This window comes from Centropristis striata, chromosome 3 (assembly GCF_030273125.1).
Source record: "Centropristis striata isolate RG_2023a ecotype Rhode Island chromosome 3, C.striata_1.0, whole genome shotgun sequence".
NCBI lineage: Eukaryota > Metazoa > Chordata > Actinopteri > Perciformes > Serranidae > Centropristis > Centropristis striata.
Window position 1 is genome coordinate 36085192 of NC_081519.1, and position 17833 is coordinate 36103024.

At 37.7% G+C, this 17833-nt stretch overlaps 1 protein-coding gene across 1 annotated transcript in view; it reads right to left on the minus strand.

The window, feature by feature from the left end:
• Nucleotides 1-650: 650 nt before the first annotated feature.
• Nucleotides 651-17833, minus strand: part of tafa3a (TAFA chemokine like family member 3a) — a 129381-nt gene continuing 112198 nt past the window's right edge. Inside the window, exons 3-5 of the mRNA XM_059329953.1 lie at nucleotides 12746-12895; nucleotides 11792-11916; nucleotides 651-1419 (exon numbers count right to left, since the gene is read on the minus strand). Of these exons, the coding sequence (XP_059185936.1) occupies nucleotides 1408-1419; nucleotides 11792-11916; nucleotides 12746-12895 (287 nt within the window). The 3' untranslated portion in view covers nucleotides 651-1407. The remainder of the gene's footprint in view (nucleotides 1420-11791; nucleotides 11917-12745; nucleotides 12896-17833) is intronic.

A 17833-nucleotide genomic window follows, 5' to 3' on the forward strand; every position in this document is an offset into this window, starting at 1 on the left:
GGTCAGATAAACAGCTTAACAATTACTTTCCTTTGTGCTTTGTTTTTTGTCTTTGTCCCTTTTTTACCTACCCTCTTGCTCCAAACTTCCCAGCCTGGTTTATTTTCTGTAAGCTTTTAATGACACGCACTAACAATCCTTTTGGGATTTCTAACAGTGAACGCCTTACAGGAAATCGTTCGGACCACCACCCACCATCAATCGCTGGTTGGTGATGTGTAGCATTAACTTAACACAATAAAAAGCAGGCTTGGATGACGACCACATCCAGTTTTGGGAATGCATCAAATAGGATTAGGGTTGTGTTTGGGTGAGAGCTAATTATCAGTCTCTCCCCGGACCAGATTTCAGATGGCTTTTTGTGAAGTCTGTTCATTTTAAGAAACAGTGCCGTGAGATTTTCCCTTTGTGTTTTCTGAGCATGGCCTATTTTTACATTTGCTGAATTTCACATTTCATTTCTATCAGGAACACAACATTTATTAGCTGTGAGCTCTCCTCCTCTTTCTCCTTCTCCTCCTTTTTTTGTCAAATTATTTGCTTGACCTGCTAGTTTGAAGTCTCAACAGCTCCTGCCTATACAGCACTGTGGCCTGGTACAGAAAGCAAACCAACGCAGACTGTAAAAACCCAGATTCTTCTGAACAGAGATATCCATTGAGTTAGATTTATTGAGATAATATTGACATTTGTAATCAATGGTAGTCACCAGGCTTCAAAAACAACAGATACCATTAAAACATTTTGGCAGAACTCAGCTGTGTTGACCCTTCTTCACTACATTTTTTTTCTGTTTCTGTTGTCGTCTTCTGTCTTTAAAAACAAGACTTTTCTACAAGACTCCTAACAAACTTAAGGAAGCCAAACACTTGATAGTTTAAAATCAACATAAAAAGAAACAGAAGAGATACCTCCTCTCCATAAGGCTAAAAGGAATGAAAATGCTTATGATCTCACTAGATCGTCAACACAGATACGCATCAAGAGTCCTGGAGCTCTTTGTGGCAAGAAAATAACACAAAAGTTTCACATCACGTGGTTTTGTTTTCAGGGTGATTTTTTTTTCTGGTGTAATCCACAGTCTTTTTAGTCAATAAATATCTTCATGGTCGAGTCTTCTAGTCCATAGGAATAAAACTATAATACAAAGAGAGATTTGGTGGGCAGTAGAGTTCAGAGACAGCTACTGTTGGTGCTGCATCTAAAGTCAGGGATCTTTTTGGATATGTAGTCTTATATGATACTTCCTGGCCCCGTTCCTCTATCCGTGCAGTGGAATGTCCGTGATTATTGTCCTTGTTGGTCCCTGGGTTCCACCAATCCTCAAAACACATGATGTCCTACTGTCCTGCGGTCTTGGTCAAAGAAACAAATGTTTCCAAACAAGGTTATCCTGGAAACAGACGACTATCGTGTGACCTAGAAAGACAGGAAAAGAAGAGAAAAACATGTAGGAATCAGGAAAAGATTGGCCATGAATGGATGCTGGGGGGGAAAAAATCAGGATTTGACTCATTAATGATGACAAACAGTGGAAATAACATTCTCAAAACCAGTGCTATCTGACATTAAATATGACAGGAACCACAGAGAGAGAAGTGGAATAATTAAACCCACTGTAATTGTTACAGCTGAGCAATATTTAGATAAGTGGGAGTGTAGCCACAAAGAAGAAAAATGCCAAAATATGTTTCAAATAAGAAATACAGTCGGCATGAATTATGGTTTTGTAAACAGGGACAAATGTGCATGAAGTACGATGGTCAGTACTTCTCCGTACTGACCATCATTTTTTAAAGAAAAGGTTCCACTTAAGTTTATTTTCATTATTGACAACTCTTACCATTATCTTCTCAATGAATTGATAGAAAGTTTGCCTACAGAACATCATGAAATAGTAAAAAACCTCAATCAAAAACCCAAAGCTATTCAGTTTACTAAGAGGGAATATGAAGAAAACCAACAAATAATCACATTAAACAAGCTAGCAAGTGAGTCAATAATGTGCAATAACAACCCACTCATGGTCGAACTCAATGCTCTTGTCCATTAATGTGATGGTTGGAATAGCTCTTTGTCATATGTCCTAGCAACTGGAGAAAAGAAACGTCATTTTACTGCGTACCACAGCTTAAATGACATGAACTTGAACAAATTGCATAAAAGATTGTTTACTTTACTTTACATTAATGAAGAAAGGTTGGCAAACATATGAGCTAAACTAGGATGGTGCACCATAGACCTAAATGAATTGCTATATGGACCTGAAGGGCAATGGTTGCAACTAAAAAACATGTTGTGCTGACAGAAAAGGTTTGTATTATATTTTCATCTTCCATCGTCCATTTCAATACTTTCACTGACAGTAGGTTATGTTTAACACACTACTTAGCTGCTGTATTAAACTGCAACACCCTGATAAGCATTGGTTAAATTAGCTAGGACAACTTGTAGAAAACTACTTGTTGCATGTCAACACTGTCATCAATGCTAGTTGCTGTTATTGCCATTTCATTGGACAGTTTGTGACTCAATTTTTTCTGTGTGGCCTTCAATCGTATGCTGGCTCCTTAAATTGGCAGTCTGTCTATGACAGGGGTCGGCAACCTTTACTAACAAAAGAGCCATTGTTTGCCAGAAAAAGAGTCACAAACCTTACTTTGGGCCTTGCAATGAAGATAAAACAGCCTACTTAGTCTAAATTGGCCTACCAATATTTCTAATGGATCATAATGAGCATTTATTAATATGATTTTGTCAGAATGCAGCGAGGACCCGAGTTCAAATGAAAGAATACCAAAGAAATGTCTCAGGAGTAGAGGAATAGAAAGGGAAACACAAAACAAGACATGAAGTTGGCAAAATGTAGAAGTTAAGGCACCAGGCCGTAGACTTTGGTAAGCTATGATGCACATTTTAGTTGTTGAAACATTTTTTTAAGCTACACATTATTCAATTATAGAATACAAATTGCGTTGGGCCTACACCAATGTTAAAATGCAGGAATGAATACATTCCATTCATTTCATTTCATATAATCTCGTTGTCACAGCCACACTGCAGATGGCCAGAAGAGCCACGTGTGGCTCCGGAGAAGTGGGTTGCCTACCTGGTCTATGAGCTATAAGCACCCTGTTATAGACTGCATATAAAGATGCACAAAAACGTTCTCCCCCTGTACAAAAATGAAGCCAAAATATAACAAATATGGGTGTTGACATCTTGCATATTTGGAGCCAACTTGCATATTTGGAGGCTTGGTATGGAGGTCCCACCCAGACACGTTTGCAACCCACTGTGAGCCAATCACAGCTGTCAATCATGAGTTCTGACCCCCTTTTTACAGAATCAAATTATTAATTATTAATAAATTGCTTGCAGAACATGCATTAGCTTGATATGAACTACCTAAAATTACAGGAAACATTTCTGGGAATGTACCATGTCCTTTCTATAAACATGGAGGGGGTGGGGTTTATGACCTTTATATGACCTATATATATATATATATACATATATATATACATATGTATATATATAAAAAAAAATTTTGTGATGGAAATTTTTTGCTACACTTCGCGTTGTCCGTCTTTATACAGTCTATGTGGTGCATAAAGTAAACAACAGCTGCTAAACATCAACAACTTAGCATTTTCTTTATGGGGTGATATCCGCATTTAACTCAAATAACTGCTGTGCCTATACCCTCAGCTTGTTTTTCTTGTCTATCTGTTAATTTGATTTATTGACTAATCATTTCTGCTCGACTTCAAAATGTGGCTCATTAAAACAAACTCTTGTTTTGATGCTGCACATCTCACAACAGCCCATCTGTCAAAACTGTGACAGGTTCAAGGTGTGTATACATTCCCCAGCTGGCGTGTTTATAATTCAAACATCTGTGGTGTTATACAGCGAAAAATCAGAAGACAGTGAACGGCTCGAAGTCAGGCGTAATGCAAAGAACATCGTGCTCGATGATTTCCATGCAAACAGGGGAAATATTATTATTCATGGTGGCATACTGCTGGCATAAGTATTCTCAGACGTTTTCATGAATATTAATCTCAGAAATTGAAAGATGCAGTTTGTACTACTCCATTTTAAGCTGAACTCTAAAAATACTCTGGGAGGTGAATGTTGCTCTTGTTGGTTTGCCCTTTAAAAGTAGAACACAAGTAACTTTTTGACTTGCCCTCTGATGTTGGAAGCACGATAACACACACACACACACACACACACACACACACACACACAGGTGTTCCTATGTGAATTTCTGCACATTACCCATTACTGTCATTCAATTAACAGTTGGCGGGGTCTCACCAGTGAGGGGTTTACCGCACGCAATCAGTCTTTCAAAGCAAAAACAGACCTAATATTTAGTGGAAAGCTGCAGATGAAAACATGGCACTTGCTGTTTGGGGAGCCACAATTTAATTTTCACTTCCGCGTGACAATCCTCAGGAATCACAACGTGAGAGAATATATGAAAATGATTTGATCTAGCGCCTGTTGCAGCAGCAGCAGGCTGCAGACAAACATTCGTGCAGTAAGTTAAACCGTTACAACATTATCAGAGGTTTTCAGTTAGGGCCTCCAGGTTATTTTGTGCTCACAGCAACATTTCTGGATCTGCTGCAGTGGCTGAATGAATGCATTCACAAACACAACATTATGATTAATGTTTTATTGATCATTGTAATGTAAGTTTTGAGCTCTTTCTTACAATAAAAAGAGTATTAAAACCTAACAAGATACACGATAAATACAAGAATTTCAGCTCATAAGGGAGATGTGAAAGGGAAATAAAGAGTTAAGACACACAGAATGAAAAGCATGCATGGGGCAGCTGGAACAAAAATTGTGAAGCCTTATCAAAGCAATTAGCATGCAGAGGTGTTGAAGTTCGTCAATGCGGGTTATCGGTGAGTAAACACACAAAGGGGAATCAGGAGAACAGAAGGCAGCTCCTCAGGGTTTAATGCTTAAGCTGCATCAGGATGAAAGACCACACTTGACTGGTCAGCTGTCGGTTCAAAGTCCCATCGACTAAAACAAACGGAGACCCTTCCTTTGATGGGGAGCCACTGAAGCACACACCTGTGCCATTATCATAAGGTGAGAAATATTGAAGCGACTCTCAATTTTCTCAGATCTGAATGCAATCGTCTTGTCAAATTATTTTTTGAATTTAATCAAATTATATTATTTCAGGTTTTGATGTTGCTCTAAATTTGCAAATTGCATGTCAGTGTTGGCCTCCAGCAGCGTCTTAATGGCCTGTAAAAACAAATCAATCATCAATAGAATTATTTAGCGCCACTTTTCAGGCCATCCGTCGGCTGGATGTCTCACGCTGTCTTCCTGCCTTTTAACTCTAAAAATGTGTTTATTCACACCCTGTTTCAGGGTAGAGGACTAAAATCTAACACTCAGCATGGTTCAACTTGAATGACATCAGCTTGTTTTAGTGGGAAATTATTTGTCTCAAAACGTCTTAATTCAGCTAAATATCTAAAGACGTATATAGAGTATTTGGGGTATTACATATAAGAAATCTTTGGGTGCGTTTCCTACGTTGTTGTGAAAAAAACTGATACAAATGAGCTCAGCAGGAGTTTTTTTTTTAGTCTAAAAAATATATTTAGAAAGGTTTTATTAGATGTTAGAAATGTTAGAGTATGTATTCAGGTAAAAAATAACCCTTCCAACACTGGAAATATATGAATGAGTCGATTTAAGCTGGTTTGAACCAAGTCGAGGAGTCTTGGCTAGTGTGAATCATATTTCAGTTTAGACCTGACTACTACTGTATCATAAAATGACTGTAGGTAGAAACTAGTAAAAAATAGATTCAGTTCAGTATTCCAGGTGCTGCTGCAGCCTGAAGCCCTGCTCTCTAACCGTTGCACTGAGAAGTGTATATTTTGTGCCTTTTATTTCAACTCTTTTTACAACATCCCATAAAGTCCTAATGCCTCAGTAACATAACCTGTCCTTCAGATAGTTATATCGGAATTTTATGAGAAATAAACCTTTGTCTAATGTGGTCGTAGAAAAGGTTGTGGATTACTAGGTTATCATTTATCTTCTGAACTTGGCGATCTTGTAGAAATCCCAGCGCTGAACTTCGCCCATGAGCTGTCCTTCACATACAGAATGCATCTGGAGGTCAGGCCCAGGCAAAGTCAAGGAGCTGACTGCATAATGAGCTACCGCCTTCGTCAATCAGCAGCTATTTGCACACTATGGTCCCAAATGTATTAAGAATTGCACATTTGCGCAAGTCTCGCTCCGTCCCGAGAAGGGGACTCCGGTTCAGGGAAACTGGTCCAAGAGGAGGAAATAAAAACACACAGTGGTGCAGTTCAAGTGATGCATTTTGAGCTGCAAGTCTTATATTTAGGCTAATAGTATCTTTAACACAATTGTGGTTTGAATGCATTTCGAATTTCCACTGTGCCGAGAAAAGAAACCCACCTCAGAGAGCTATCCATCACAAACCCTCAACACGTTCTGAACAAGCATCGTAGCACCTGTCACACGGAGAGGCTCTGTGGTTCTTTCGCCTTCTGTCCTCTGATTGATAGGAAGTGAAAAGCAAGGACTGCCAGGGTTATAATTCCTGACATTACCAGCAGGACTATAAAACTAGCTGCTCGCGGACATGCAGAGAAAGAGCGAACAACTGGAGCTGTCCGAGAAGGTGCCTGCAGGGCGTTAAGATGTCTGATTTATTGATGTGACTTCATCATGAGGTGAAACGACACCGTCATTTTTTATCAACAATGCCACCGCTGGACATCAAAGAAGAAATAATTTATAGTACTATATGAGGCATGCACTGCAACTGAGGAGTCTGTTTACGGCTACATCATTCATCAATGTTCAGAAAATATGAACGGAGAAAATATAATATAGATTTAACCATTCATCTGCTGGATTATCTTTGTTTTTTTAACATTGTCATATAATCACCTGATAAAAAATGTAACAAGCAGTTGCTCGGGGAGCAATTAAAATAATACATTTAATTATACAACAACAACAACAATAATAATAATAATAATAATAATAATAATAATAATAATAATAATAATTATACATTTTATGCAAAAATAAGCAAAAAAAAAGTACAAATAAAAAAGCAATTTTTTTAGAAAAGAAAATGAGTTGAGGGCCAAAAACCCCCCCACAACAATAAGCTCAAAGACACAACAAGTACTTGGTTTAGGCTAATTTTTCACATGCCAGATCATTAATATTGTTGGCATTCACACACTTGCAATTTGCTTTTTTAAATTTTTAGGTACTATTGAGGTTTTCAAATGAAGCTTTAAATGCCTATCATTATATTCAATGATGTTATCACCCTGAAAAAAAAAACCTTGAACAAAATCTTTAATTAATCACTTTATTCAAAAAGTGATTCATCAGATTAAACGAGTTAGTCTTTTTTTAAATTAAATTAATTATCTTAAATCACTGGAACTCACCAGTTTGCTGCAAGACTGTTTCTTTTTTTATTACTGCAGTGAACATTTTTGTTTTTGGAAGACTAAATTTCAATATGGACTGAAACACAATATTTTGTTATCTAAAAATGTGAATTTTGGAAATTATTACATCTATGTTTTTTAACATTCTGGAATTATTTGAAAAGTTTGAATCACATGGGCCGTAAACGATCATGCAGCCATAACTGAAATTTAATTCTACAAATCGTGTTATACTGATAATATGACTGCAGCCTAATGTTTATACTGGGAATAAACAGAATGAAGAGACGTGCAAAAAATTCCACATGCTCAGCAGCATTTGAATGTTGTTTTAAATTTCGATCTTCAACATTATAAATGAAGCTTCAGCTATTCTGTGCAGCCCCAGTTGGACTTGACTGGACTCATATTAAGTTTAAGGCATATTATATTACAAAGATAAAATAAATCGTGAGTTTTACAGAATCTATTGTTCTAGGACGGACACTCTGCGGGAGAGGTTTGAATTTTCGACTAATTCGTAAAGAACCGACATCACCTTTCTCAGAAGAAAGTGTCGCTTAATTTGTGAGGCTGAGCTGGATCCTCAGCAGAGCGCTCCATTTATTCCTCAGAATGATGTTAACAGTCCAGGAAACCCGGCTACAGAGGCCCTCTAGCATACACCGGCTGTCCCTCGCTGGCTCTCTGTGGGAGGCAGCAGGGCCACGAGCATGGAGCGACCCCCGCTGACTCCCAAATCAAAAAACGAGTCAAAGTTCTGACGGGTTCTACTAGCCACCTGGACCCCTGCTTGTCTGTGCCTCTGTTTCTGCTTTCCCGTGGCTGTGTGAAAGGGCATGAATTATTAACCCGGCTAAAATAAAAAGCTCTGCTTCGTCCAGGCCTCCTGTAGCCATGAATAATGGAAGAGGCAGCTCAACTACAGGCGTTTGGTGAGTCAAACACTGGGCCGTGATGGATGGCTCAGGGCCCACTGTGTCCCCCCTTTCTCACCTACCATTCACTTCAGGTCTACCACACCCTGAAACCCAAAACACACGTCCAGATAACCTCTATTAATCTCTGGAAGTGCTACAGCTTGAGCCGTCCTGCACTGCCTCAGCACATCCCACTCGACGATTTGGCTTCCTGGAGGGATTTTTGTTTGTTGTTTGTTTGTCTTTCGCCTGCCTTTGCTCGCCTTTGTTTTGGCACTTTTGAAGTCGTACGCGAGCCTGCTCCGACTGTTCAAAGGCAGGACTCGACTCAAGCCGGCTCTCTCTTACCCTCAGTGATAAAACCAGGAGGAAGAGGCGGGAGACGCGTCAGCTGGATGTCTGCTCGGCTTCCCGGGAGACACTTGTGTACAATCACACTGTTTATTACAGAGGCGATAATTGATTTTCCATTCGTCGAGTTGTCATGTGCTGCATGTGTCCATTTCTCACCGACGACACCAACTGTGAGTCTCACGACACCATTGTTTCTATATTTATTTTAACTATTTATACACGTCTTATTCTGCTCCAAACTGAAACTTTAATTCTCATATTATTAATCTAATTATTCAGTCAAGTGACTCATCCTGACACATGTTATCTCTACCCTGTCATTTTGATTTTTTGTGAAATCACACAATACACACAAGACAAACCACACACATCGTGTTTATTCATGAATCATTTTGACACGAAACAATCGGTTTTGTAGTCAGGTTTTGTGTTATTTAATTGCTTTAGAAATGACTTGGTTTGTCAGTCTAAAAACACAAGTTTTATAGAACAATCCTTATAAATGTCACTGGGTTTTTAAAAAATGAAAACTCTTAGTTGTTAACACATGATTTGTGATGACATTCATCAGTAACTGAATGTACAAATAACTGAAACTACATTGAGATGTGAACAGATTTGTCATACAACAGTTAAGTCTTGTCCTCACTCAATATTTATAGCATTTGGATGATTTTTGTATTTTCAAAAGAACTTTGCCATCATTAAACTTACAATCTGTATTAAATGTATTTTTTTGGGGGGGGGGCTTTTTCATGCCTTTAATGGACAGGATAGTTGAAGAGAGACAGGAAACAGGGGGCAGAGAAAGGGGAATGACATGCGGTAAAGGGCCGTCCGATGCGGGACTCGAACCGGGGCCAGCTGCAGTGAGGACTGTAGCCTCTACACATGGGGCGCCTGCATAACCCACTACGCTACCGACCACCCCTACAATCTGTATTCATTGGTATATGCATGCACGCTCTATGGAGGCAATAATGAACAGTATTAAGACATCATGCTTTTTGGACCAAATAAAAGTTTTAGTTGTGGTCCAACCAAGACTCACTGATTGGAGAGTTTTGGAGACTGTCATTCTGCATCATCTGTGATACATGAATCTTCATAGGCAAAGCCATGCATCATATTTCTTTATTTATGTCTTATATAATGCATTATAAGAGCGTTATTATGTTAAAACTGCAACTTGACCTTGTTTATTATATCAGAAATACTGACAGTATAATTGCTATAAACAAATATTTGCATGTGGTTGCAGAGTCTATACAAATTTTGATATCGGAAGCTTTTCTTTCTTTCAGTTTGAGATTAACCAGAATATCATCTGGACAAAAACACCTACAATAAGTAGCTAAACAGACTTTTAAGCAATGACTGGCCATCTTGGCCAAGATGTGTGCTGGCATCATCGAATCGCCTGAAATACTTATGTAAAGTGCCCATGTAAACAGCATAAACTGATGTTCTTTATCAGATTAAAAGAAATCTGTTTTGAGAAATCTAATAAACACAGCTAGCTTTTTGCCCATTTTTTTGTTTTCTTAGGCACATGTATGCCGTTAATCAGGTTTCTTTCGTTCCTTTACATCTGAGTATGTGTAACAAAACCAGGATGTTGTTAAACATGGGTGGATGCAGCTCCGTGTTGATGATGAAACCTAGACTCTCCGCAGCTACCAAGCTTGTAGAATACTATTGTTACTCATACTGTCATCTCCTCATTCATAAATGATCTCTGCAACATTCTGAAATTCTACCTCAGTTCATGATCTGAGAATTCCTTGAGCACCGTTCTCTCCCATCAGTCCCCTCTCCTAACGCGCATTCAGGTAAAAAACAAACAACGTATTTTACGTTATGCACATGGAAAAGAAATCCGACTTATTTGACTGAATCATTTTTTTCAGTTATCACATTAAGTGAATGTAAATGCATGGCATCAGATTATTTCCATTACCAGAATATTCCCAGTTATCGGATTATTGTGTGCATGTAAACGTAGTCATTAGCAATACCTGTAGAGAATTCAACTTTAAAGCATTACAGTGTTGAGTCTGTAGCCTGAAAAATGATGACAGAGTGGACAATAATATATAATATGACAATAATATAACAATTATATGAATGGAGACTAGCGGCAATAGTTCTGTAATAGCTCTGTCTGCCCAAAAAAACGTGTTAGCATGGATCTGTTACAACCTGTATATTATATAAAACTGCGGGGGTACAGTTACTGTGTGGTCGCTACGTAGCATTCTTTCCACTCACTGTTCATTGAAGAACTGCTGAAATAGTAGAGACAAGCTCAGCAGAGATTTTTTCGGGAGATTATTTTTTGTAGAGCACATAATCAGCAGTTTAGCTTTGAAATCGTGCAAAAAATCATAAATCTTGTACCACAAAATTATAGTATCTGCTTTCACACAGTAGAACCTAAAAAAACTGCAACCTAAAAAAAATCATAAAACATATACTGTGAGGAATTCTCTGGCTTTAACAGTAGTGCATAGGAGTGTATGTGCTGATTTTGGTTTTGGTGCAGCTTCACCAGAACATCCTATTCTATTCCCTCAGTGTCGCCTGACAGGCTGCTGGATTACTGATTACCTGATGTACTGGGCTCCACCAAATTAGCAACTTAAGTAAAAATACAATAAACTGACTGTACTTAGACTTCCACAACAAATTGCGAGATGTAGCTAAATAGATAGCTGAACCTAACTCACCCCTTTCTACTGTTGTAAGCCGATCGCTTCAAGAAACACTTCAGTGACTCTCCCCTGTGAGTCACATCTCCCTCTCCTGCCGCCTCCCACTCTGCCTGCTCGGCTCGGCTCTCATCTCAAGTTGATAAAAAAAAAAAATAAAAAAAATCTCCTCCAGTGCTCTCTTGTTTCTTTCCTTTTGGAACACTTACCCAGCCCTCCTCTATTATTTCACAGTCACATTTTGTCAGACTTAATTTAAGAATTTAAGACTATCCACCAAGATATTTTTGTGAATTAAACCCACCTTTGTTGTCTTAACTTTGTTTCCTGTACTGCAGCTCCATCCTTTGAGATCTGGCAGCACTTTACACTCCTCCCCATCCATGCAGGGATGCATCTGGCACCACCACTTCTGTGCAACTATGGATGCTGTGAGGAATATAAAAGAAACAGTAAATGGAGGTACTGGAGGCAATTAATAACATGCTGTTTGAGAGTGAAGCAAGGTTCTGCCCTGGCTGCAGCAACAACGAGTTGCCTTTGTTTTCCATATAAAAGACAGTGACTGAAGAGAGCGTGTTTTGATCTCTGCCTGACAGAGAAGACCCGTCAGTCCTGCCTCGGTGTGTTTTCAGGTCTGAATTACAGGGTGTGGGTCAATGTCAAGTCGGTGAGTGTTGTGAGCAGGTGCGTGCAGGGTGAGGAAGGTGAATATTAGTATGTGGGAGGGGAAATAAAGCATGCAGCCGAGGTTTGGGGTGCGTCAAGGTCTTTAGTTACTCCTAGGAGGCCTGCAGGGGACAAACATCTTCCCCTGACATTTCTAAAGTGAAAAGAGAAAGTGTCAAAAGCGAGGAAGTCCCTGTCTGAGCCATTACAGAGCGAAGCGAGATGGGGGATCGATTCACCTGTAACTGAGGCCACTTCTGACATGATATTAAATGACCTGGCCTTCTGTCTCCTCCGCTGAACACATGGCCTCGACAAGAGACAAAGAGGTGAGGGAATGAACCGGTGGGCGATTCGATTTGGAAGATTATAAAGCCTTCAAGACACAGCGGCGGGATGAGGAAAATCTCAACACTGTGTTTTTTTTCTTCTTTCATACAATAAACCTCTCGTAGCCAAATAATCAGTGAAATAAGTACCAGAGGCACAGTGACAGGTGTGACAGCTTTTTGCACCGTGCTGCATTTCTGCCCTAATCAGAAGTCAGCCTCAAATCATTTCCAAAACTATAATGAGAAGCCTGGCGTACCGTCTACACAAGATGGAGCCGCTCTTGTTGTTCCCGCCACCTGTCCAGGGAAGCAGGAGCACTTGACAGTCTGGGATCTCTCTTCGATCTTGTTCTTGTTGCAGCATCGGTGTGCTGCAATTACCTCGCAGGTTCCCGCTTTCACATGAACTGAAAGCACAAACATGTACAATGGTTAGAATACATGTGACGGCGCTCTGCAGCAGTAATTCCATCTTGTCACCAGATTATTAGAAAAACAGAACAGTGATTATATGCTGGTAGGTATTAGGGTTGAGCTGAGTACTTGGATGGAAAGGGGGTTCTGATATGGTCTATAGGGTTGGCTGAAGGATGATGTCATCATCGTCCTGAAATCCTCATTGGTTGTAATATCACAACATTATCATTATGATATACATTTTCTTTAAAAAATGCATTAATCTGCAAAAAATGATGAATCATACTGCAACTGCAATGTCAACCAAAATGATAGCAATTACATATTTTTTACAAGTTGCACAATACATGCAGCGCCAAGTTCATCTTACTCAAGGGACCAGTAAACCTGGTCTCCCATTAATTCAGTTTCTACAAAAACATATTTTGTACTGGATTATGTTTGTACTCTACGTATTCCGAAAAAGTTTCTAATAAAATTTGGTGGATGTCTGTGCATGGGGAATGTTGGGGTGGATGAATGGGTCGAATGAACATACTGCTTTCACCTGAAGTTAATGTTCAACAATATATTGATATTTTTCGTGTTGTTTTTTTGGCCATTTTACGGCTTAATTGGTAGTGGAGAGATACAGAGTGACAGAGAAGAAGACGTGCAGAAAAGGGCTCAGAGCCAGATTCAAACCCGCCAAAAGTGAGTGAGGAAACATCATTTTTTGGAGCTGCATACATAAACAGTGAGGCTAATTAATGTGCTCTTGGACAATAATGGAGATGGAGGTCTATAGCATAGTGGAATAAGATATAAGATAAATACATTAATTTTAGATTTGTATTATATATTTATTCATTGATGTTTGGAGTACTACAACAGTCTTAACATGCTAAAATAATATTTATTCTAATGTGCAATATCTGTGAAATACAAAATACTATTTTATGTATATAATACATATTGTAGGTGTATATTATGTATGTATATGTCTTGTTTTTCTTCTTTTTTCTGTTTTTATATCTATATGTCTGAATCTTGAACTGCTGTGACTAAATTTCCCTACTGCCGGATGAATAAAGTCTTATCTCATCTTAAATATGAAGCTACAGCCTGTTAGCTTAGCTTAGCTTAGCATAAAGACCGGACACAAGTGAAAAGAACTGGCCTGGCTGAGGACCTTTGAGTAGTTTCTCAGCACAGTCTTGTATCAAACCTCCAAACACAATGGCTACTTGAAATCCAGGTCATCCCCCAGGTGGAGGAGCCTGACTTTGACCCCCGGAGCAGCGGCCCCACCTGTCCACGTCTCCTTGAACAACACACCTAATCCACTGACCCTGAACCTCAACCAGAGGACGAGAAGGGAATTTGTCCATCGGGATAAGACTTGTGTAGTTAAATAACGTCATAAGAACACACACAACTCCTTTGAAATTACTTGATTAACATCACTAAACTGCCTATTTACGTGAAAGAACACTACAATATCAATTACAAGGACACTGTTTTCTCTGCCATTAAGTCAGATCAAACATCAATACTGCTCTCCATTTTATATTCATTACTTTTCTGCATAGACTCATCACCATTCTGAGCATGTTTGTGTATTTACACGTAACAATCAGGATTGGACGGTGAAAAAAATAAAAGCATTTGAAAAGTTTTGACATTCCTTTCAGATAAGCCTTAATTATGTCTGTAAAGATTTTCAATTTGGGACTTGACTTGAAAATAGATTGCAGCGAGCTTCCATCTTCCCATTAGCTAGCAATCCTGAAATCTCATCTACAACATTAAAAACATTTTGCTTCCAATCAATAAGGTGCTATTCACATTCCCACAAAAGGCAAGACAACAATTGCCGATTGAGTGCTTTTCACCGAGCAGAAACTTACTGATGCAAAAACAGGTCAGGCTCCGTGCCCTTGATGTGATTATCTTTAAGCCACCAGCACGCCCCCCCGATCAAAGTTAATTTCAAAAGTTGGGATAGCTTGGATAGAATATTCAAACTTTGTTTAAGAGACAGATGCGCATGGACAATAGGCAATCACAAGAGGTGACACCTGATTATACAGGAAAACAAATAATGTGTCGCTGCCAGAGTCAAGAAAGTGCTCACTAATTAAATCCAAACAGAATAACAAATCAAGATGATACAATAACATAATATTCCTCTATTATACCTAAATACAATGCTTAATAAATGACCACCGGTTTATGCACAGCTGTCCTCAATTAACAGCATTAGTAATTATCAAAATCATTTTTTCATGTTTCTGTAATGGTTAATATAGCAGAATGTAGAAGCTCTTTAACCAAAATAATATTTTTGAATGCTAAAATATAATTATTATTGTTATCCATGAATTTTTAAATGCACCATTTTACAAAAAAACCCTGTAAAATAGTAAAGCACATTATTATTTCTTGATTAAGATCCAATCAAATCAAATCCAGCGCTTTAAAACAACCACAGAGGGCCAAAGTGCTGTACATAGCTATAAATAAAACAACCCAAAATAAAAATAAAGTACATAACAAATAAGATAAAGTTCAATAAGATACACATACAAGTAGCATCTACACGGTGTCGAACGCCAAGAAGATAATAATAATAATAATAATAATAATAATAATGATAATAATAATGATAATAATAATAATAATAATGATAATAATACATTTCATTTATATAGCGCTTTTCTAAATACTCAAACACGCCAAGCAGGCAACAAATAAACTTCACATGTCAAATTATTGTTTTTTACTTGCATTCAACAGAAAAATTAGTTTTAGTGGTTGAATGTTATGCTTGAAGCCGGCTCAAAATCTGGCTATGAAAAGGTGAATTCAGTTTTTATTTGCCAAATAAATAACAATAAAATTTTAGTATTAACAAGCTTTTGAAAGATTTTCTAAAGTATTTGTTTTCTTTTTCTTTCTCATTTAGACAGGTGGTCTAATACTATTGTTAAACACTGCATATAGATAGACGCAAATTAGAAAAAAGGAAGGGCCGGGTGTCACAATAAAAGCCTTTAAATTGTTCTCATGTGCTCCATTGGATGTTGTTTTTTCAGTGATGTGGAAAGAGTTGAAGCTGAGGCTGGGCACAGCCTGGGACTCTCCACTCATTAAGGTGCAGGAAGCGGCTGGTGGAGGCTGCCCGTGTGGAGAGAGCTGCTGATTAAAACTGGAGCTGCTGGCGAAGGTCGCTGACTCCGAGGCTGGACCCAGAACCAGCATGCAGTGTGGACAGGATGAGAGTTCAGAGAGCAGGGCGGCGTGGTCAGCCCGAGCTGGTAACGATCCATAGGAGAAGAAACAACCGTGAACTGTCTGACTGCTGCTGTTACCATATATACTGAGCATGGAGTCTGTGAGGTGACGGAGCAGAGAGAAGACCAACTTACCTAAACTGAACTAATGAAAAAAATAAATATTAATGAACAATCTTCAGAGCATGTCACAGAAAAGTAGACAGAGGCCACAGCAGCGGCTTAACTAAGTGGAAAAACAACAACAGAGAGATAAAATTCCAAACATTAAACAAATGGTGTGACATTTTGGAACTTTTTTTGACTTGATTATCATGAACCACATCATCAAAACTGCATAATTAATGTATAAAGTATGAAGAAATAAAATGTTTCCAGGTGGTATTTAGAAGATTTTTTAAATTAAAGTGAGTCAGTAAAAGACAAAGATTAGAAGACATGCAAAAGAAACAGCTAAAGAAATTAGCTTGTGGGATAGTTTTTAAAATGTGTATCATAGATTTTTTTTTTTTTTTTTAAATTAGGAATATGATCATTTTTGGACAGGGCGATCTTGAAGAAGATGCTCACTGTAGATTTTGACCTGCATCATTTTATTTCAGGACTGTTTTTCTGAATTTGCTTCTTTTACAAATATTTTGAAAATGTATTGCATATCCAAGTTTGGATGACAGGGATTAATGGAAGCATGATAGATGTTGTACATTACGTTGAATGTTTTTTACCTGGAATATTACTAAATATATTATTATTATTATTATTATTATTATGTTCATTTTATCTTGAGTTTGTTAATTTTATGATATTTTATGCAACAAAATATATTAGTTTTATTTTCTTTGTTTTCCATTAAGAGTTGCATGAAATCGGTTATTCATTTTTAATTGTGCTAAAAATCAAAAGATTTAAATCAAAATTTTAATGCAATAACAAATTTAAAACTAAAGTATTTACACTAATGTGTTGATTTTTCTTCATTTGAGACTTTATGGTATATATAATATACTTCTTTTTGTTTAAATTTTTATAATAATTAATGTGAAAAGGGTAGGTGTAATACGATTTTCAGTCAGCATAAACTTGCTTTGGTTTGAATTACTGTACTACAAAGGTAAAGCCTTTTCATTATTTATTCATTATTGTTACAAGACATACAAATGTATTTATTGTTGTTTTCTATTGTGCTTTTTTTGGTCAGCAGACTCTTATGGATATGTTTAAAAAGAAATGTGGAAAGGTTAATCTAAAATTAGATACAAGCATTATAGTTTTTCCCCCACTAATAAAAGTTGAATTCTCCTTTAACTCTATTTTATTTTATGTGTTTGGTATTTTTTATTTTATTGTATAATTTATATTTACTTTCATTCATTTTTGTTCTGATTTTGACCTTGTCTTAAACCGTCTTGTTCTTTGTTTGAAAGAAAAAAGAGGAAAAAAAAAATTCAAATGGAAAAAAACATTTTAGTGACAAGAACATCTTTTATGAATCATTTAACATTCATTCATTATTTAGAACACCCTTCAGGCTTATTTCACACAAGCAGATGTGAGTATATTACTGCTTTTTTTTCTCCTCGTGTCCTTCTCGGGCAAACATACATGAATGCATACGTTTCAGCGCTGCAGCTAACAGGTCACTGTTTTGCTCAA